Genomic DNA, 20,784 nt, shown 5'->3' with positions numbered 1-20,784 from the left:
TCCATTACAAATGGTTGTGAGCTACCATGTGGTTGTTGGGAATTGAACTCAGGACCTCTGGAAGAGCAGTCAGTGCTCTTAACCGCTGAGCCACCTCTCCAGCCCCGTGCAGGTACTCTTAAGTGTGACACAGTATTCAAGAATTCAGCACAGGCGTTACGGTATGCCATTAAAAGGCTCAAGTTGCGGTGATACTCACATTTGGCACATGTGTGTATGAACAAGTGAGCACAGGAAGGACAAGCATTGCGGTCCTGCAGACTGAGGCTGGAGGAGTATGGCTGAAGATGGGGCTGGAAGGGAGCAGAGGTGAACGGTGGCTGTAAATGGATGAGTCCAGGTAGCGGCCTTTACACAAATGAAGGCATCACTTACCACTGAATTATAAACTTCACTGTGTATTGGTTGACCTCATTGGAACAGGGAATCTGCTAGTGTGGGTCAATGTCTGGTAGATGACTGACATGGATCTCAGAGCACATCCAGAGACACCCATAATGGGGTCACAAGGTCAACGCAACGCACAAGAGGCAACTCTGCCACCACAGAATGTAGCCCTTTCCCTCCGATCCCATAAACCAGAAAGCAAAGGAAACAAACCCTCAGTGGCATCCCTGGCCAGAAGAGGACCTTGATGGATCTGTTTCTCACCTCTGACACCTACCCAGTTGTCTTCATACCATGCCCCTCCTGAAGCATAACCTACTTCTTTCAATTGGAGTTGACAAGCAGGGGGCATGAAAGGGTTCCTATCCCCAGAGCTGTAACACGGTTATCCATTTAGTTGTCCTTCTATCCTGCATGCCTGTTGGACAGAATTTTAGATATTAAGAGTACACGAGACAGTTTTAGGAACGAGGGTATCCGAACAGAGTCTGAAAGTGGAGTCGGGTAAGAATTCTGAGCGCCTGTCAGAAAACAAGGCTCCCCCATGCTCACACAGCAACTAGAGCGGTAACAGAGGGTACATTTCTCCCACCTGTTTGGGTAAAAATAACAAAACAAAACCAGCCAAAAGTAGACAGCCAGTCTGTATCAACACTTTATTGTTTATGCTACACGACCTGTTCTTCATACATAGACTTGGTCCTGGATGTGGTGTTGTGCTTTTCCCAGCTATGGCAGACAGGAGTTTACTGCAGCAGCTGTCATTCATGTGCCTTCACAGAAAAAACATGCTTTTGCCATGTCTTTGTGATTGAACATCTCGCATGTGATTCTTCTTCACACTCAAGAGTATACATTTTCTGATGCTCTAAATAAAATTGGCTATTGTGTGAGACTTCAGTCTGCGTTATTTTTAGGTCCCACTCTCCCATGTTCACACAACTAGAGTGGTAACAAAGGGTACATTTCTTCCACCTGTTTAGTTAAAGCAAAACAAAACAAAACAAAAACCAGCCAAAACTAGACAGTCTGTATCATTACTTTATTGCTTATGTTACATATTCCAATGGATAAAATTTCGTTTTAAAAAGTAAGGCACATGAAAAGCCTTCTGTGCAAGTTCCATATTATATTAACATTCTATTGGCTAAGGAGAGCATCTCGACTACAGAATTAGAGGCATCTAGAAAAGAACATGATAGTTTGGGAGCAGAATCCTGAACCATTATTAGGTCTCACCTCATGGCACAATCAGTCAGCAACCCCAACGTCTGTGTTCTAACAGTGGAGCTAGATTGCCACTACAGAGTCACTGACCAGAGTATTCACATATGTACAGCCAGGTCCCCAAGAATTAGCTATACAGTCAACGGGAAGGGCAGCGTCTCACTGCAGCCATGCCCTGTTCTAGCACAGGTAAGGAATTTGGCATCTTCAGTTTTTTGCATGCCGTGCTGGATGTTCACAAGGCCTGGTTATACAATGCTGAAAACCATGGAGAGATACTGCTCGTAAGACACCTGAATCCAGCCATCCTGATCCGTGTCATAGCGTCTGAATATGTCTGTCAACCTCTGGGAGAAACATAAGATATGAGATAACATAAGATATTGCAGAACAGTGCACTTCGGTGAAAGACATCTTAAGACCCAATCTCAGAAGCACATGCATTTCCCGCATCTCCTAGGGGACACTGAGAATGGTATCCCACAGGAAAGCACAGGGTGAGTACTCCTGACCACCTTTAGTCAGCACCTTTATGAGCACAAACGCCTCTATGGGCAACAGAGCATACAGCAGGTCTAGCCGACCTTATACCACATAGCCCTTCTTCACACTTCACAACCACCTCATGGACCTGGTCTGGAGGCTTAGGACAGAGACACTACAGTTTTATATCTTGACCGTAGTCCAGAAGGGCCCAGTGGAGGAAGTGTGTGAGCATCATGCAGGGGTCAGCCTCTACAGTCCACCTCCCCTCCAGCAGACTCTGGATCCAGACAAGGTCAGAAGTCAAAGAGCAAGACAATTCATTCCATTTATTTTGTTGTTTGTTTTGCATTTTTGAGACAGGGTCTCACTGTGTAACCCTGGCCCGGGACTAGGTCTGCAGACCAGGCTGGCCTTGAATTCAGAGATCCACCTGCCTCTGCCTCTCTGTGCCTCTCTGCCTCTGCCTCTACAATTTTGGTGATTAAAGGCATGGTGCTGCCACGCCAGATTCCACTCATATTTTCTAAGCCTAGGTTACATGCACGCCAGTTTTGGATAAACTTATGAAGCCCATAACATGCTCTCAGTAATTATTAAAAAAAAAAGACACAAGGGAATTCGTGTGTCGATAGAAAACAACAGCCCCAGCACATTCAGCAAGCCTCAACAGTGTGTGGTCTACTTCCTACCTCAGACATGAGTGGATTTTATGAAAAAGTGTTAGCGTGGAGGCTGGACGAGGTGGCACTCACGTGACCCTCAGCACTTAGGAAGCTGAGGCAAGACCGTCCGAGGCTACATAGCAAGAGCTGGTCTAACTGCTCCCCACCCACCACAAGACACGATTAGCATAAAACAAACTATTGTCATGTGGCCACAAACCTATGTGATGGTCAGTGGTGGACACACGACACTACAGTCTGAACCTTAAATATCTGCTAAAAAGGCAGATATCACGGTGCCCGTGTGTTGGGCACCGTAAGACAAAACGCAAAGAATAGTGAGTTGCTGAGTGCTGGTTCAAGCCTGTAATCCCAGAACTTGAGAGGTAGAGGCAGAAAGACCAGGAGTTCAAGGCCACCCTCAGCTACATAGGGGGGGTGGGCGTGGGGGAAATCAAAGCTAGGCAGGGCTTTTTAGGAAAACAAAACAAAAAAAACCAAAACCACATTGCAAAGGAACCTTTACCTATAGCCTACTGCTTTCTCTTTCCTTTGAGATCCTCCACCTTTCTAGGGCTTTCATTCTCCAGAGGTAAAAGTGATGCAAAAAACTGGCTGTCGGTCCCACCCCACAGGACACAGCAGCAACAGAGTACAGGTAAGAGAATGGAGAGCTTCTTCTGAACTCGATCAGGTTGTTTGGGAGTCGGATCAAACTCCCAAATGTTTGCGTATTCAGAAATGTTAGGATTAGAACGTTACTTAAAACGAGAACTCTTAACCTGGTAATAATTCAGGCAGTCTATAAGATTTTGTATCCATCTCTTTCTGAAGTGTTCAGAGAACACTGTGAGCATTCCCTGACCTCATGGGAACTCTTGAGTAGTGGCAGAGTAGTCCCTTTCAGAGACTTGAAGCTTGAATACTAATAAGCCGATTCTCACAGCGTAAGAAACATGGCAACATGCCGAGGTTTCTGTGTCTAAAGCAGAGTACTGTTAAGTACCCAGGCTTGCCCAGAACTCACGAACCTTGCGGCTTCTGGCTCCTGGGAGCTAGGATGGTAGTCCCATACCACACCAGGCTCTGAATACTTTGTTGTTGTAGTCTTTGAAGATTCACTTTTATTTTATGTGTAAGAGTGTTGTGCCAGAATTCCTGCACACCACGTGCAGTCACTGCCAGTGAAGGCAAGGAGGGCATCGGATCCTCCCGACCTGGAGTGGCTAGCTGCCATGTGGGTGCTGGGAATCAGCCTGGGATTCTCTAGAATAGCAGCCAGTGCTTTTCACTGCTAACTCATCTCTCCAGCTGCTCAGATTCATTTGTAAAGGAGTCACGGAGTACTGGAATAACAGTCAAACCACGGATGTACTTTTATTGACTTTCTTTGAATTAGAACAACACTCTAAGAATATTTTCCAAAATTCTACAGTGTATCTCCAGATTTAATGCTGTCCAAATCTCTGTATGGTTCTGCAACCAACAAAAGTAACCTTAGCCTAGAATCAATACCTAAGAACTTCTCTCTCAGAGAAGGGTTGCACTGAAGTATTAATGGAGAAAACGTTAGCTTTCTATGTACTGAATCTACTTCAGGAAAAGGGCTGGAGTGTGAGAGTCTCATACAGGCCACTGTGAGCTAACAACTGCTGAGTCTGGTCATTATGCTGTTATCCTAATTGCTGCTTTTGTTTGAAAATCCCAGAGCAAAAACTTTAAGCTACATAGGGCTTATCAGCTTACCACATTTCCAAAGCTTAACCTACAGAACCTGGACCTCTATCTAAGAGCAACAGCAGGGCCTGCTTCTCTCCACAGCAACACACACTGGGCAATAATGGCGGTCTGTAAACCCTTTCACGTTTAGAGAGCACAGGCCAGCAGATACTTGGTATGGCTGCTTGGCACAATCCAGGATCACATCGAGAATGACATGTAGGCGCTGACACTGGTGTGACAAGGCATGCTTTTTCTAGTACACTGGTTTTGTTTAATATTGGATGACATATTTACTGTCATGATAAAGAGCAAAGCATATAGTACACAGCTATAATTCCACTACTTTACAGGGTGAGTTCAAAGCCAGCATAGGTTACAGAGTGGATTTAAGGCCAGCCAGAGGTACAGAGACCTTGTTTCCCAAAATAAAAAGTAGAGTACTTCAGTTATTATTATCAAGGACTTTGTACTATACATATTGCTAGACTTACGTAAGATGGCGTCAAGGTTCACCAGCCCAGCTTTACCATAAAAACACAATGTCTTATGCTAAAAAGGTCCTGACAGCCGTGACATCAATAGGGGACAGGGATTTTCCAGGTCACTATAATCTTAGGGAACAAATACTGAGAGATCACTATTAGGCACATGATCCTAGTTCCAGGGGTTTAAAAGAAAAAGGTTGCCTGCAGCAAACCTTAGACAAAGGGAGGTTAAGTTCGCACTCTATGATGGCTCATAGTTACCATCTGTGGCCCCACCCCCAACTCACATGAAGCCGCTTGGTTACCTGCAAGACGATGCAGCCCTGGATGAAGTCATCGAACGCGATCTGCCCTCGTCCTTGCCTGTCAAATTTTCGGATGAGGATGTCATGGAACTGATCAGAGAGCCGGTAGCCTTGGAGAAGAGAAATTAAGAGTCAGACCAGAGGCAGAGTAGGAGAGGAAGTTTAAAGTGTGATCACTGCCTAGACCTTCCTATCTAAGACTCCAGGGTCTTAGATCAACAGTGGTTAGGTGGGAACAACAAGAGGAAAAATGTAAAACGTTATTGAAAGGCACTCTGGAAACTAAGTATGCTACCTAACTGCAATATTCTGAAAGAAAAAATGTCCTCAGAACTATGAAGAGAACGTAACACCAGTAACAACTTGCAAGTCCTCTTGCTGTCTTGCTTCTTATGCTGGTTTATGTTATTTAACTGTACTCATTCTGCTTGTGTCCTAGGAAACACCCACAAGGCAGTGAGGCTTGGCAATCCTGAACCTAGTAGACGCCTCGCTATGTCAACTTATTCAAATATGAGTGTTCTCAGTGACTTGCTGCCCTTGGTTATTGTTACACGATGCTCTGAAAGCGAAAATGCCACTAAAGATTCTAGGCACATGAGGCTCAACGTAAAGAAGGTACCAAATTATCTGGTTTGCTGTTAAGATTCTGAAAACACAGCTAGCCAGTGTCATAAAGATTGGAGTCACTAATGTGTCACGGGCATTGTGACTCTAAGTTACTGAGCATGCAGCTCATCAGTGTCACGGAGTTCAGGGTCAGTGACAGAGCGCGAGGCATTCTGAGTCCATTTCTAATTTACTGAGTGTGTTTGAAAGGGGATGACGGGATGAAAATGTGTGAACACACCAGACACACAGACATCACCAGAGGCCACGTTTAAGGAGGGCATCCCTCGTTTGCTTCCTTTCCTTACCACCTGTGTGACCTTATTAACTCAGGAGACAAAATCCAGGTGACAAAATGGTTTCCTGGTTTTCAGTCTTAGTGGAATCTTTGTAGGTATATGTATCCCTATTGTCTGAATCCACAGATAGTTACTGTATGAAACCTAATCATTATACTGATATGTTCAAACACAAAAACATATTCACAGCACCTTCCAGAGCAATTGCAAGGAGAGAAGATGGGAATTTATACTCAAGAACCCTACACAAATGTGTGACATCAAAACTGCTACAAGAGCCCCCTTCCTTACAAATCAAAGAGAAGTCAGGACCCTTAGCTGAAGTCTAGAAGGGACAGCATGTAGGAGCCAGTTGCCGTGCCTCACTTACATCTAACATGTGAGGGAGTGGCCTTAGCTAAGCTCTGAATCTCCAAGAATAGAGCTTCAGACCCAGGGGTAGACAGAGCGAGACAGACACTGCTGGTCTCCTGCCAGGATAAGAAAGGACAGAGGAAATGAGAACAAATATATAAGATTTCCTGTCTCTGCATGGAAACAATCCCATTGCTGCTAGAATCACTTTGCAATTTCTCTGAAGACTGGCACCCGTGTAGGTAACGCCGAGCAAAAGACAGACAGACTGGCAAAGAAAACTATAAAGAAGTAAACCACAAAAGAATGTTCCCTAGACAGGCCAAAAATTGGCAGCAAACTGACCATCACAGAGCTCCTTCAATACAAGGGCACAGAAGAACAGCAGTGCCTTAGAGCCAAAGTGCTTTGTGCTCAGCCCGGTGCCTGATTAGGACCGACTAGTGAGATACATATTAGTCTGGCCTGCTAACTGCAAGATTATCTCCAACTTGTATCCATCTAACAGGATAAGGCCACCTGGAGGCCTCTACTCTTGCACAAGTAGCAAGATCAGATCATGGTTTTCAACCAGGGAAATGTCTTGGAGTCAGTCTTGACCATCTCAGGAGAGGGACCAGGTGGAATGCCCTCATGAAGGGCTGAAGGGTCTGGGTAAGGTAGTATGAAGACATGTTTACTCTCCAACTCTGCCCAGGATATTCTTCTATAGCCCTAGAGAATCTCACTGGAAACGGAAATACCCTGTGTCTACTTCCAATAGTCATCGGCCTTTGGTGATAGACAAAGTCTTTTTCCACCAAGAAACTAATAGGAGGTATTATACTACCAGAAAAATGATTCCACTGACACCCCTGGTCCAGGCCACTGATCCAGGCAGCGAATACCTAGACAACTAGAAGTTCCACTACCAGAACCAACATTCCCCTGGGCTTCCAGGGGAATCCCACTGTAGTCACAATCTGATGAAAATTAATGACCTCCAGTGGATATAGAAATGATTTGCATGTTATTAATCTGTGTTCCCCCAACCAGTAAATGGTGTGAGAAAGGCTATGTGAGGGTCTTGCCTGATCCTAAGTCAGGCAAAGCATCATTATTACTAAAAACCATTAACCTTGTGAAATGAGTCAATGGGAAGCAACCACATTTTTACTTGCACGTTATGGTAGAGGCTTCAGATCTGCCTAAGCCTCCGCCATGAAGGAGATGGCTAAAAATATAGGAAATATTATAAGTGGAAATCTGCTATACTTTCATACGTTTTTATGGTTAATGAAAAAGAAAAAACAAACCCAAACTACACAATTGCCAAGGCTAGATGGAAAGGGGGCTGCTCAAAGAAATGTAGGGTTTAGGGGAAAGGGATTGTTCATTCCAACTGTGCTGCCTAATAGAACAGTTGGCTTTACCGCAGGTAAAGTAACCAACAAGTAACCAAAGCCACACCTGCAGGAAGGTGTAAGGGTCCATCCAGATCTCTGTACTTGGCCACAGAACTTAGCAGCATAGCTTTGAGTGAGCAGAAGGATCGTTAGCCTCTCCAGGGTCCTATCCAAGTCCTAGGTACCACTGGGCTAGCCTGAAACACCACTGTCCTAGGTACCACTGGGCTAGCCTGAAACACCACTGATGCTCTTATTCTCTACTAAGCTCCTGTTTACCCCAAAACAACAACCCTTTCGGAAGTTAGAATAGGAACTTTTACTTCTAAAGCCGACATCTTGATAGATGCCGCCAAAAATACTCCTAATTAGTATGCAAACAGTAAAGTATTTCTTTTTCCTGCACAGTAAAAGAGTAATCAGGGCAAACAGGAAAATCATGGCAGGCCTTCACCTGGAGAATACACAGGGAATTGTGCTGAGAAATGTTTAGAAAGTGAGGGAGATGCTGGTACTGTCCAAGATCTGGTACCGTCCAAGATGGCCTACTAGCCCACACCAGACACGCTTTCCACTGTTTTCCTTAGGAGATCCTGAAATGTCACTGGTCAAATCAGAACGCAGAGGGCGGGCACTTATGCTTTTTACTAGGCCTAACGACAAACCAAGGAGGGAGAGGACAGAAGAAAAGGAGTGTTCACTGTCATGCTGGAAGGAGAAATAGAATTATAGAAGTCTTATTAGTAGGAAATAACAGACTTTAGGAAAGTAAAACTCAAGATATTCACAATACATTAGATTATAATTCACTTTTTAATAAAACCTTTCTGGAAGACCTTAGCAACCTTTTAAGAAATAAAACACAGAAGGATTTGTAAGGGCAAAAGGACAGGGTACTACATGAGAGTTCCAAATTTGAATCTCGGTGTAACCCTGACAAGTTACAGATGTGTTGCAAACATTTCAGTGATTCTTTTGTAGTTAAAATAAAATCCCTCTTTTCTTTCAGACACAAGGCTAGTTCTGGGAGCCTCTAATTATGCTCTGGACAGGTACTATGAATACTTGTGAGAAACACAGCACACTTTGCATGGCTAAGCCCACATCAAACACACACGTACTACATGCATTTGAGAATGGGCACACATACTTCCTAATTTCCTACTGAAGCAAAATTTGGACAGACTGATATACTTTATTATTTATAGAATTATGTCTTACTGTTCTTTTATCACTGTGTTCATGTAATCTGACAAACCACTACATACATATATGCTGCCATCTACTTCACACCATTATGTATTCATTTTTCTACTTTAAATTGTTCCAGAGGCCACATTCTCAATTTTGCTCAGGATACCATGTCATTTCACAAAAAGTAGGTGATCTGCATAGCCCTTATCTCATTTTGGATGAAACACTGTGTGAAAGACTCCATGTCACATATAAATCTTCACGACAAAAAGAGAATCAAAATATGAACCTGTATAACATAAACAGAAATCGCATGGACTGGGTCAATAGAATCAATAAATGAAACATAATAAAACAAAGCGTGAGGGACTCCTATATTCCAAAATGAAATATGCTATACAATCAAGACAAGTGAATTACCAAAACCTGAGAGTGCTTGTTTGAGCTCATTCTTGTCAATCATCCCAGAGTTGTCCCTGTCGTAGGTCCGGAAGACATTCTGCCAGTCTGTGATATACTTCCACACACCTGTGAATTCACTGAAGTTCACACCAGCCTTGTTTTCTCGGTCAAACATAGCTGAGATGAGGAGAAACAGCAGGGACGCATTAAGTCTGCATGCTCCACAGCAAAAGACAAGCAACCGCAGCACACTACTGACGTTTCATGCCACCCCGCAGACCTTCAGGTGCTAGCCTGGGGCCAGCTCCCAAGGAAAGGTTAGTCTGTTGAACAAGTTACCAGATTCCTAAAAGCCTACTCATCCCTGCCTAGGGTGGAGGGAGTGTGGAGGACAGTCACCTAATACTTGATCACCAGAACACACATTCACAACTGTGTAGAAGGCAGACAGTTAGGATAAAATATGTTCTGGAAAACAGAAACAGCAAGAGTGCTCTCAGTTTATAAAGAGGAAAATGGAGTGCAAAGGTAGAGGCCCCATTTCCTGGCTCCAAGTCCTGACCCAGAGTAAACCTTTTTACTGCCCAGGTATCACACCTCCAGACAGAGGCTTGAAAGAGTTCTCCTAGGTCAAGAAATACCTGTTTTAATTAGAAGATGTCCTAGTTTATTATGCTATTAACTTTAGATTTTATTTTTAAAACCTCAATCACTGAGAAGCCACCAATGGGGTGGCTAGAACGCAGTTAACCTACACCAACACAGCCTGCAGTATGCTGTCGAGGTGACGAAATACAGTGTGCTTCAAAAGGGCACAGGCGAGGCAGAGTGGAGAAGGCTGGACATACGCCTTGTCTCCTGTGGTAGAAGGGACTTGGTGCTAAGATTCCATATTAAAGAACCAGAAAAGGAAAATGAAAAATCTACCTCCCAGGAAGGAAACCTAGAACTCAAAAGAACAGGAAATGTCTCCTAAGAATGTACTTGAAGGCACCACCATCTCCTTCATCTCAATCCTTGCTTACACGTGCGACCGAGCTGTGGTGGTTTAAATGAGAATGACCCACAGGTTCATGTATTTGACTACGTGGTTCTGGACAGATGTGCTGGTCAGAGGAGACTCAAGAGGTGTGGCTTTGCAGCATGACGTAGGTCACTGAGGGCAGGCTTTGAAGTTCCATGGCGCTCTTTCGTTCCCAGTGCTCTTGCTCTCTCTCTCCGATTCTGGCTTGTGGTTCAAGATGTGAGCTCCGAGTTTCCTGTTCATGGCCCAGGCCTGCTGCCTACTGCCAGGCTTTCCACTGCTGTGGACTTATCTAAGCTGTGCCCCTGATACTGTGAACCCAAATAAAACCTATCTTCTTTAAATCGTCTTAGTTACAGCGCTTTATCATAGCAATGGAAAACTGACCGACACACAGAGAACCAAAACTGACATCCCACATGTTGGTGAGAAGGAAACGATGGAAATCCTTCCTGAAAGGCCCACCTCTGGCTCCAGCTCAGACCCTAGTACACACATTAAATCCAACCAAATACTAGCTCGGGAGACAAATAAAAATGACTAAAACACGAAGGTGATCAGTTAAATGCATGAAATCCAGCAGGAAGAATTATTAGATGCAGGCTCCCTTCGTACAGACTTTGAAATCATCCGTAACACAAGATAAAGCAGATGTAAGTTAACATAGGTGATTCTTAAGTAAAGACTTTTTTAAAGTTTAAAAGACTTATATATAATATTTAAATAAAAGAATCACAAACATCAATTTAAAAAGATACTACCAAAATAACAAAGTAAGGCTTAAAGAAAACTGTAATGTGGGGATTTTCTGGGTCTAAAACCTTAGAACTAGAAATGGACAGGATGAGCTAAGACATAAGCTTAAACTAACGGTTAAGTGACGACGTCTACACGTACAGAGGCAGAGAGGATAAAACGTAAGAGCCCACGCAATATCTGAATGGGGTTATTATTGCTGCTCCCAGAGAAACACCTGGTCTGTCTGCACGAATACTTACAAATGATTGACCTCACAGTCACTGGATTAAACGGAGTCCATGTACCTGAAAACAAGTGACATAATACCAAAATCAAGATTAAGTTACAAGAAGCTCTAAGTGCCTGGCCTATTGCTAGTCCACGAGACTCAGTGGCCTGCTCTGGAACAGCATTTGCAAGCAGGCGCCTGCTTCCTAGGACACCGGGAGATCTGGTTGCCTTAACCTGTATGAGCTCTGAACAATTCTGGTCGGTACCCAGTCTGGACTGCCGAGTTTAACCTATTTGTAATTATCAGAGGCTGCTTCTTTGTAGAGCTTCACTTGTGCAACTTTCTAGGGAGACTGTGCTGGGGTTCCAAAGACCACCTTCAGGCTTGACACTGCTCTGGGACTGTTAGTGACTGAATAACAATTTTACAGGTAACCATCTTGCGTAGATAGAGGTACCGTTTCCTTCAGCTCCTTTTTTATCCTAAACTACAATTCTGTCTGATAGAATGTCTTCAAAAGATTTTTAAAAAAAGAGAAAATAAGACTGTTTTCAAAGTACAACTAAAACCATGCATCTCAAATCACTAATATGTTCAGTCAAATCTACTTCAAAAGCACTAAGAAGTGAGCACAGTGACACATGCCTCTAATCCCAGCACAAAATCAGGAGTTCAAAACCATCCTCAGCTGAGCAGTCAGTTTAAATAAAAGTGAGCCTGGGCTACGCTTTACAAAAGACTAGCCAACTAACAAACCAACCAAAAAGGAGCTTGAGAGAAATTAACTTTTAATCAATAACTCAAGAAGTTACACAAGAATGATACACTATTTCATAATGGTAAGAGAAATCCTATGAGAGCTGTCTCACTGTTGCCTAGACTGGAGTTAGAAACAATCACCTAGGAGATCAGTAAGATGTCTCTATATTTATGAGGGCATTTCCAGATAGAATTAACTTGACGGAAGGACCCACCCTGAATGTATGTGGCGCTACTCCAATGGAGTGGGGCCCAGACAGAATGAAAGGGAAGAAGAAAGCAAGAGGGCCAGAGAACACCAGCTTCCCTGTCCTAGGCTCCCTAGCTGCTGGGAAATGAACGGTTCTATTCCACCAAACCCTCTTCTTCTGGATGGACTGAATTCAAACTGTGACCCAAAACAAATTTTTCTTTCCATGGGTTGCTTCTTGAAGGTCCTGTGGTCAGAGATGAGAAAACAAATCCTGTTCTGTGCTCTACCTGCCTCCTGAGCACACTCTTCTACGTAAATAAGTCTCACAGAGGCCCAGTGTACTCATAAACACTCCCAGCATGGTGTCAGCTACACAGCAGGCAGAGGTTGTTTTTAACTTCACTCTTCCCTTCCAATAGCATATTAATTAAATTTCCTAAAATAGTTTAATCTGATCCCAAAATCAAAGCAGAAAGCTAACCCTAGAAGACTGATTAGAAGTCAAAATAGTTTAAGTCATGGAAACAGCGATTCTGAGAAAGGGAGTAAGAACTCACAGGCAACTCCTCAATGCTAACCGTCCCTGCACGCACAGTACAGTGGGAACCTTCTTCATGAAGCTGATAACCGAAAAGGCAGAGAGAGCTAACGTTTCAAAGTTATTCCCTCTAAAGCTCAAAGTAGCACTGAACTGCCCTGGTTAACAGTATTAAAAGGCAGGTCCTTTGTGGAGTGGTTAGGTTGTAAGAACTGCAGCTTAGGAGCAGGAGAAGAGAGAGAGAGAGTGTTAATTTTAACAGTTGCCTGAAGGACACTAAGCCCTAGTTCCTGTCAGAATCACTTTGAAATTGGTGCCCAAGCTAAACGGGGGCATAAGAACTGGCCCCATGTATGCAGACAGACAGACCTACACGTTTAATCGTCTGTGTGTCCCAAGAGGCTTTGTAACTCTTTGTTTTTGTTTGTATTTTGGAAGAACCAAGATTATATTAACTGGATACATTTTTCTCTTCACATTAGCTATTAAAAAGTTTAAGGTCAGATTTATGATTTACTGGAGACCTTCCTTTCCTCTTTACCACCTTATTCTCTACCTCTCAGCTAACATGAGTAAGTTTTGTTTTCTATATTCTGACTATTTGGAATAGAGATGATTACTGGTGAGCGCAAATGCTAAGTTCTTTCACAGAGCAGGTGACAAATGACACCAGTACTTCTGCCCTGATAGCCTAGGTGCTGTCACTTCCTTTCACCCTGAAGCCTTTGTGCTGTTTCACCTTGTCCCCCAGCTGTAGGTCACCAACCATGTGAGCCAAACCACTCTGACACCCATAGTTGTGCTTCCGTGCCTCTTCAGTGGAAGCCGTACCTCTTATCCCGTGAGTACGGCTGCTCCTGCCTTCGAGGCAGAGTTTTCTTTTTCCCTGATAACTCCTGTCAAAGCCTACCTACCTAATATTGTAATAACACAGTAGCTAATGTATATATTACCATTATACCATTAGGTGACAGAAAACCACCAAGATTTAGAGCGGTCTCTTGACAACAGCATCTTGTAGTCCCCACAGGTTAAATAATAAAAACCCTGTCAATTCCAGCCACTTTTGCCTAAGGCAAAGGTCACTCTGAAAACACAAAGGAACCAAGAATGTCTAGCCTAAGTGGATGGCAGAAGTGGCAAAAGCTTTCCTTTAACTTTGATGCCCAGGCTATGAGGCACTACCTCGCATCTCACCTGCTTCCTCCCTTTATCCAATCACATTGCAAGAAAATGCTCCCCATTAGAACAAAAATGAGCCTTTTAAAATTCCCATCACGTCTTCCAAGTAATCCCTTTCCAAGTTTATACAGCACACCTGAGGGAAAATAACCCCCAGATATAGTAATTAGAAAAGCAAGCTACGCCTAAAGAATTACAGATGACATCTAATAAGAAAAACGTGTCGAGGGCTGTGGATGAACTCAGTGGGCAGGGCATTTGTCCACTGTGCACGGAGTTCTGGGTTCTACCCTCAGTTCAGAATAAACGAGCACCAACTCAGGAGTTAGGGGCAGGAGGATCAGCAGTTTAAGGGTCATCCTTGGCTACATAGAAGTTCAAGACCAGTCTAGGACTCTGAGTTGGTCAAAAACAAAGAAAGGAGGGGGCGGAATGGGAGGCTGGAGAGACCCCAGCACACGTGTGGCTGCTGCACAGGACCCAGGTCTGATTCTCAGCAACTACATGGTGGCTCGCAACCATTTATAACTCCAGTTCCAGGGGATCAGATGCCCACTTCTACCCTCCACAGGCAGCAGGCATACTCTTGGTGTGCTCACACACACACACAGGCTAGTCAAACATTCATACAAATAAAATACATAAATCTCAAAATTAAAGAAAAATGTTTAAAGAAAAAAACTGTCTCCGATGGTACCATGAAAGATTAATGATGCTGACACCAGCAAGGACATGACTCCATGGAGAGCTCCAAACGAAGGCCACAATCCTCTCATTTCTGCTGGGACAGTGTTCCTCACGTTATACAAATACCTCCCCATGCTCCTGCTGCCAGCACTTCCCCTATCTCTAGTTCCCAAAATGGCCCCAGAGTTGTAATGTTTGTTTATATATATAAGACTATATATTATAGTCATTCTTAATTTATAAAAAATATATAATAAAATATATAATCTTTATAATAAAAATAATCTTATTATGTTCATTGGTGTGAGGGTGTCACATCCTCTAGAACTAAGTTACACACAGTTGTGAGCATCCATGTGGTTGCTGGAGATTGAACCCAGGTCCTCTGGAAGAACAGCCAGTGCTCTTGACCTCTGAGCCATCTCTCCAGCCTCCCCTCCCCCCACGGTACCCTCCTCCTCCTTTTTAAGTCTAAGCAGTCTTACAGCAAATGTGTTTCCACAAGAGTACCTAAGGACCATCTTGAAGCCTTTCAAAACACTAAACAATTACTTCTAAATTGTCACCTGACTATTTGTCAGTGTCCCTGATGATCCTCTTCAGAGCAGTTGCTAAGACTGATAGGTCAAAGGCCTTCTAGATAAGCAAGGGACCTCTGTTGCACAGAGCTAACCTTAACTCTCCCGCAAGGCCTACACTGTAGCTCCCATTTCTCAGAAAGCAGTTTCTGAGGCTCATATACATTTGTTCTGGAGCTTGGCGAGGCAACAATAATGGTACTCAAGAAAATACGGTCACAGTAGCTTCAAACACCTTTACTTATGGTGGTAACGGCAGTTTAGTCTTAAGGACTTCCTTGGAAATAACTCTAGGAAGGAAATGGCTTACTGAGAATGGATCAGGCTTCAACTCACCATTGGATAATGCTTGCTGAAGTTCATTGTCTGAAATCACTCCGCTCCTGTCTTTATCAACCCTACCAAAAAAAAAAAAAAAAAAAAAAAAACAAGACCAGGTGAGTTGGTGATTAAAAGTAAAGGAAAAGTAAAACAGCCGAAAACGTTTCTCTTAGCTCAGCTGGAATGTAACACACCCTCCTCAGGTGTGCCAAGCATTAAGGAACAACGAGAAGCAGTATGAGGGGTTGAATCATCTTTTCTCTATTCCCTCTCAAGCCTTTAGTTCTTCAAATCTGCTTAATTTACACCACCACCAGTTCATGTTTTTCATAATAGGTAAAGATTCTCTAGGACGAATAAGTCATTCTTTGGCACGAGTCAGCGGAATAACAATCCAGTCATTCAGAAGGACAACCAGGGACAGAAGTCATGCAGTAGCAGTCACCTCTTTTCACTGATGCCGTTTTCCTGACTCAAGATTTGTCCTCTTTCTAACGCAAGCACCCCTGATCCTGTAGGGCGGCTGGTCCGCCCTTCGGCCCTGAGCAAAGTAACTGCCAACACGACCTTGTGCTACTACAGAAGAGAGGAAGCCGGGGATGGAGAGTAAGAAGGACTGGGAGGGAGGTCTTGGGGGTGGGGGGTGGGAAGGACGGGAGGGTAGGTCCTGGAAACGGAAGACCGAACCAAGAGCGCCGGCCTCACCGCTGGAAGACGTTCCACAGGAAGCTCTGGTCTGGCAGTGCAGCTCCAGCAGCAGGGCCAGGGCCAGCACCTGGGCCTGGGCGGTAGGAGTAGGCAGCCATGGGCTGATGCACAGCGGTCCCGCGGCCCAGCTCCAAAAGCTGTGCTTCCGCCTCAAGTCAGGGGCAGAACCAGGAGCCCACAACTTCCTGGGAACAACGGAAGCGCGTGCCTTTGAGTCACTTGGCAGGCGTGGTCAGTTGCCACGCAACGTCTACAGGACCTTGGGGTTAGTCTGAGCTCCGCCTCCTACTCAGCCGGAGGCGCCTTGGGTGTCTCTTGCCTTTTAGCCCTACCCTGCTCCGCCCTCCTACGTGTCGCACCCTGGAGCTTCCGCAAGTGAGCTCAGAAGAGAGCACACCGCGAGGGCCTCGCCCGAGCTTACAAAACGTCTCCACCTGTAATGGAAAGTGGTGAACGCTTTCACTTGGATCGACGGCTTCCCTTTCTGCATTAGTATTTAGTGCGAATGTGATGTGCACCAACCGCATGAAGTTCTCAGCGGAAACTCAAGAGTGACATTTTGTGCACTCTGGAGTTTGTCCATCTGTTTATAGATCACCTTCCCGCCTTCCCACTTGCATATATGCCCAGTCTCCCTAGGTTTGCAGTGACTTCATTTGTAAATGGCCCCAGTGAGATTTGGTCCTGAGGTGAGACCTTTGTGTTCTCTCCACCCCTTAATTGGACTTCTGTATTTTTGGTGGTAACTCCTTTTAATTACAAGCATTCCTTTCTTCATTCGATACTAATTCTTATGGTGCTTTTATGGTTTGGAATGCCCCTGAATGGGAGAATGCACAGCATTGGGGCAAATTCCAACCGGTCACATTCTTGTGCTGCCAGGCCATCCTTCCACCTGGATCTGTATGCTGTGAATAGTTCAAGATACAGGTTACTCCGGTTCTGCCACAGGATCATTCCAGCCTTCATATTCCTCATCCAGGGACGGATTTATCATAAGAACTGCTATGCTCTTTTACGGGGTTTTAGTTTGCTTGCTGAGGGTGAAGAGACCAAGGGCCAAGAATATGGCCTTGTACATCTGAGACTTCCATGAGGACAACCATCCATTATTTAGCACAGATAGGGATCTCTTCAACTCACAACTGTATCGTTTTCTGCTCCATTTTTCTTGTTCTTGCCCATGAGGTATCTACTTGAAAGATTTTCAAATTCTTCAAAGAAATATCTTATAGCTTTGACATTTGCCTCAAAATCTACAAAATTCTTTAAGAAAGGTAGATTTTCTTCCATGGTTTGGTAAATTCATTTTTTAAAATTTTCTCATAAACTGTTCATCTCACTTGTTGAATATAATCTTCTAGGCTTTTCCAGTTCTTTTATTTAGAACCTGAAATCCATTTTTATTCTGTCCCATCTCTGGCTCCTTTTCTCTTTTCCAGAACTACAAAAATATTAATAACTTTCCTACTCGAACGGGAAGTTCTCTAGTACAGAGAAACTTACTTCACAGACCCGAGGCTGCTGCGTTCGGTACTCACTCCATTAACTGCATGCTGACCTTGGAATGCTATAAAGGCACAGTCCCAGGGAGACCACTTTCTGCAACAGCTTACCAGTAGCTGTCTTTCAGGCACCACCATCTATCTCCTTACCCTAGCTCAGGTTTAGTTTCCTCCTAACCAGGTCTGTTCTAGGCTTTCCAGGAGTAGAGAAATAAATGAGATAACACTGTTCTCCTCCTATGTTAATCATATCATGTGTCTGCATATTGGGCCATCCTTCCTTTAGCCTAGTTCTCTGAGCTACTTCTTTGAGCTACTATATATAAATAAAATGTCTGTTTTCCTTTAGGATTTTTCTAAACATTGGCTCTTTCTGGGAGCTGTGGTGCATGAAATGGGTAGGTCTTTTGCATAAAGATATTTTGTGTATGCACAGGTACATGCATGTTTTTATACATGTACCTCTAAGCCACATTGGTTCCTTTGCTTGCTTTCCTGGGTGGATTGCAGCACTGAATATTTGCACATGGAAGACAAGTTTTTTTACAGCAACCTTTCCTGAAACAGCCTCTGGGGAAGAGCCAAACATGCTCAGCACACCCATCTTTCTCAAATTAACGTTGAAACTTCGTCACTTGGCTCCAATTTTATTCTGGTTTGAATTTAGTAACAAAGAGAACCTATTACTTTTTATGTAACTCAGGATCTGTAGTCAGTATTGTGGAGTGTGTCAAATGTGTGAGGAAGCAGCACACGTCCATATACCACCACTGGCCAAAGATGAATTGTTCTGATATGCTTGGTCTGACATAGCCACTTGCCACATGAGGTTACAGGGCACTGAGATGGACCAGTGTAACTGAAGTAGGTTTACATTTCACATTAATTAAAATGTAACTATGTAACATGTGGTTATGATAAGGCATTGCTCAGCACAAGTCTGAATGTTTTTGTTTCCTTCAAGGTGCCATCATACCTGGCACCCAACTTTCTTTACTTACCTGGTTTGCTGCTCCTTTTACAATGTTTGAGTTTTGAAATTCTGAGACCTGCATTTTGAAAGATTCTGATTCCTGGCTCATTAGTGAAGGATAGAAATTTAATTTGTGATTACTAGGGAATCATCACCATATTATGCTGCAGGGGACTCGTTCCAAGTACTAACCTTCAATATTGCTCTGACACGCTAGCACTCCCATAAAGCTCTGCATGCTCATCAAACCTTCTGACGAGAGACATGTTACTCAGCAGTCACAACTTTCTACTTGCTATCCTGGCCCTGTGGACCATATCATTCTAGAGTTGGTACTCCTTGATCATTCTAGAAATGCAAATTTTAGGGTGCAACCAGAACCTTAGGAATTAAAATTTCTGATTGCAATAAAGCAGGTCAATCTTCTGTTTCTCTTCTTGTTAGTGTTTTTTGTTGGTTTGTTTTCCAAAGCAAGCAAGCAAGCAAGCAAGCATCTATTTATATTGTATGAAATATTCATTTATGTGTTTGGGTGAGACTTCCTATATAGCACAAGCTATGTTTACACTTTTTTGCATTTCCATTGTTTTTAACTATGTATGTATCTGTATGGGTGTGGGCCTAAGTGCAGGTACCCAAGGAGAACAGAGGGATCAGACACCCCTGGGAATAGTTAGAGGTAGTTATGAGTTACCCCATGTGCCAGGGATTCAGGCTCTCTGAAAGAACAGTATAAACTCCTAACCTCTAAACTATCTCTCCAGTCAGATCTCAACTTTTTTATCCTCACACATCAGCCTCCAGAGTACTGGGCAAACAGGCATAGACCACCTAAGATCTTCCTCATTCCTTCTCTCGGCTATACAGTACCTCCACCATAGACGGACACACTTATCCCCCAGCAGGGAACTGTTTTTAATATTAAAAAGACAATGAATGGCTTGAAACTTTGCAGTCATTTAAGGCAAGTGTACCTGTGGGCTTTCCCTCCCAGCCACTTTGTTCCAAAAATAACGACTCTGAGACCAATTATTTATTAATAAATGATTAGGCCACAAGCTTTGGCTCATTCCCTGACTAGCTACTTATGTATATGATTCATTTAAGTTATTCTATGTCTTCCACATAATTAGTTACCTCTCCTCATGTTTAAGTGACCATGTCTTCTGGAGGTCAAGGCCAATCTCTCGTGTGGTTCACTCTTTTCCAGACCTCTCTCTCCCTGCTGGAAGCGCCACCTTCTAATCCTACTTTAGTTCATTGGCCATAGGTTCTATTGACAGGTGATGTTTCCACACAGCATATAACGATTCTCTACACAGACAAGGCATTAAACTAAGAGTCTCCTGCCTCAGCTTGAGTTCTGAGATTATAGGCACGTGCCACCATGCCCTGCTTAAGTTTCATCCTGCCCTCTAATTGGATTATGAAAATTATGAGCTCCACTTCTATTTTCCTAAAGGCTCATTTTATTTCTTCAGTAGAGTCCTAGAATTGTTGGGACAAAGAGCAAATGCTTAGGTAGTTTTTTTAGAGGTTGCCAAATTCTCGTCTGCCAAAGCTGCAGTGCTCTGCATTCCCACAGGCCATTGCAGGAGTCCTGCCTGCCGTCACTCTGTGTGCTCAGTGTTTACCAGCTTATAGGTGAGGGATTTTCTTTTCTTTATTGTTTCTGGAAACCAAGTCTTGCTAGATAGACCTGGCTGGCCTCCAACATGAGGCAAACTCTCTGCCTCACCCTCTCAAGTGCTGGGAGTATAGGCAAGCAGCACCCTGTCTGGCTGTGGTGGTTTGAATATGCTTGGCCCCAGGAATGGCACTTAGAGAAG

General features: G+C 43.8%; 1 protein-coding gene across 2 annotated transcripts; it reads right to left on the bottom strand.

The window, feature by feature from the left end:
- Nucleotides 1–1,032: 1,032 nt before the first annotated feature.
- On the bottom strand, nucleotides 1,033–16,697 carry Pdcd6 (programmed cell death 6). Of its 2 annotated transcripts, none has more exon segments than NM_001107452.1 (6): nucleotides 1,033–1,961; nucleotides 5,275–5,384; nucleotides 9,536–9,694; nucleotides 11,540–11,584; nucleotides 15,785–15,846; nucleotides 16,475–16,697. In NM_001107452.1, coding segments are annotated over 6 exon segments (576 nt in total). In that variant the 5' UTR covers nucleotides 16,576–16,697; the 3' UTR covers nucleotides 1,033–1,862.
- Nucleotides 16,698–20,784: the final 4,087 nt, after the last annotated feature.

This window comes from Rattus norvegicus, chromosome 1 (genome assembly GCF_021556685.1).
Source record: "Rattus norvegicus strain SHRSP/BbbUtx chromosome 1, alternate assembly SHRSP_T2T, whole genome shotgun sequence".
Taxonomy (NCBI): Eukaryota; Metazoa; Chordata; class Mammalia; order Rodentia; family Muridae; genus Rattus; species Rattus norvegicus.
Note: the sequence above shows the minus strand (reverse complement) of the source record. Positions and strands in the feature narration are given on the sequence as shown.

Coding starts and splice junctions, on each gene's coding strand:
- Pdcd6 (XM_087552526.1), bottom strand. CDS start 16,575: ATGGCTGCCTACTCCTACCGCCCAGGCCCAGGTGCTGGCCCTGGCCCT. Junction 9,695..11,539: donor GACTGTGAGGTCAATCATTT/GTAAGTATTCGT, acceptor TCCTCATCTCAG/CTATGTTTGACCGAGAAAAC. Junction 5,385..9,541: donor GCTCAAACAAGCACTCTCAG/GTTTTGGTAATT, acceptor CTCTTCTCCAAG/GCTACCGGCTCTCTGATCAG.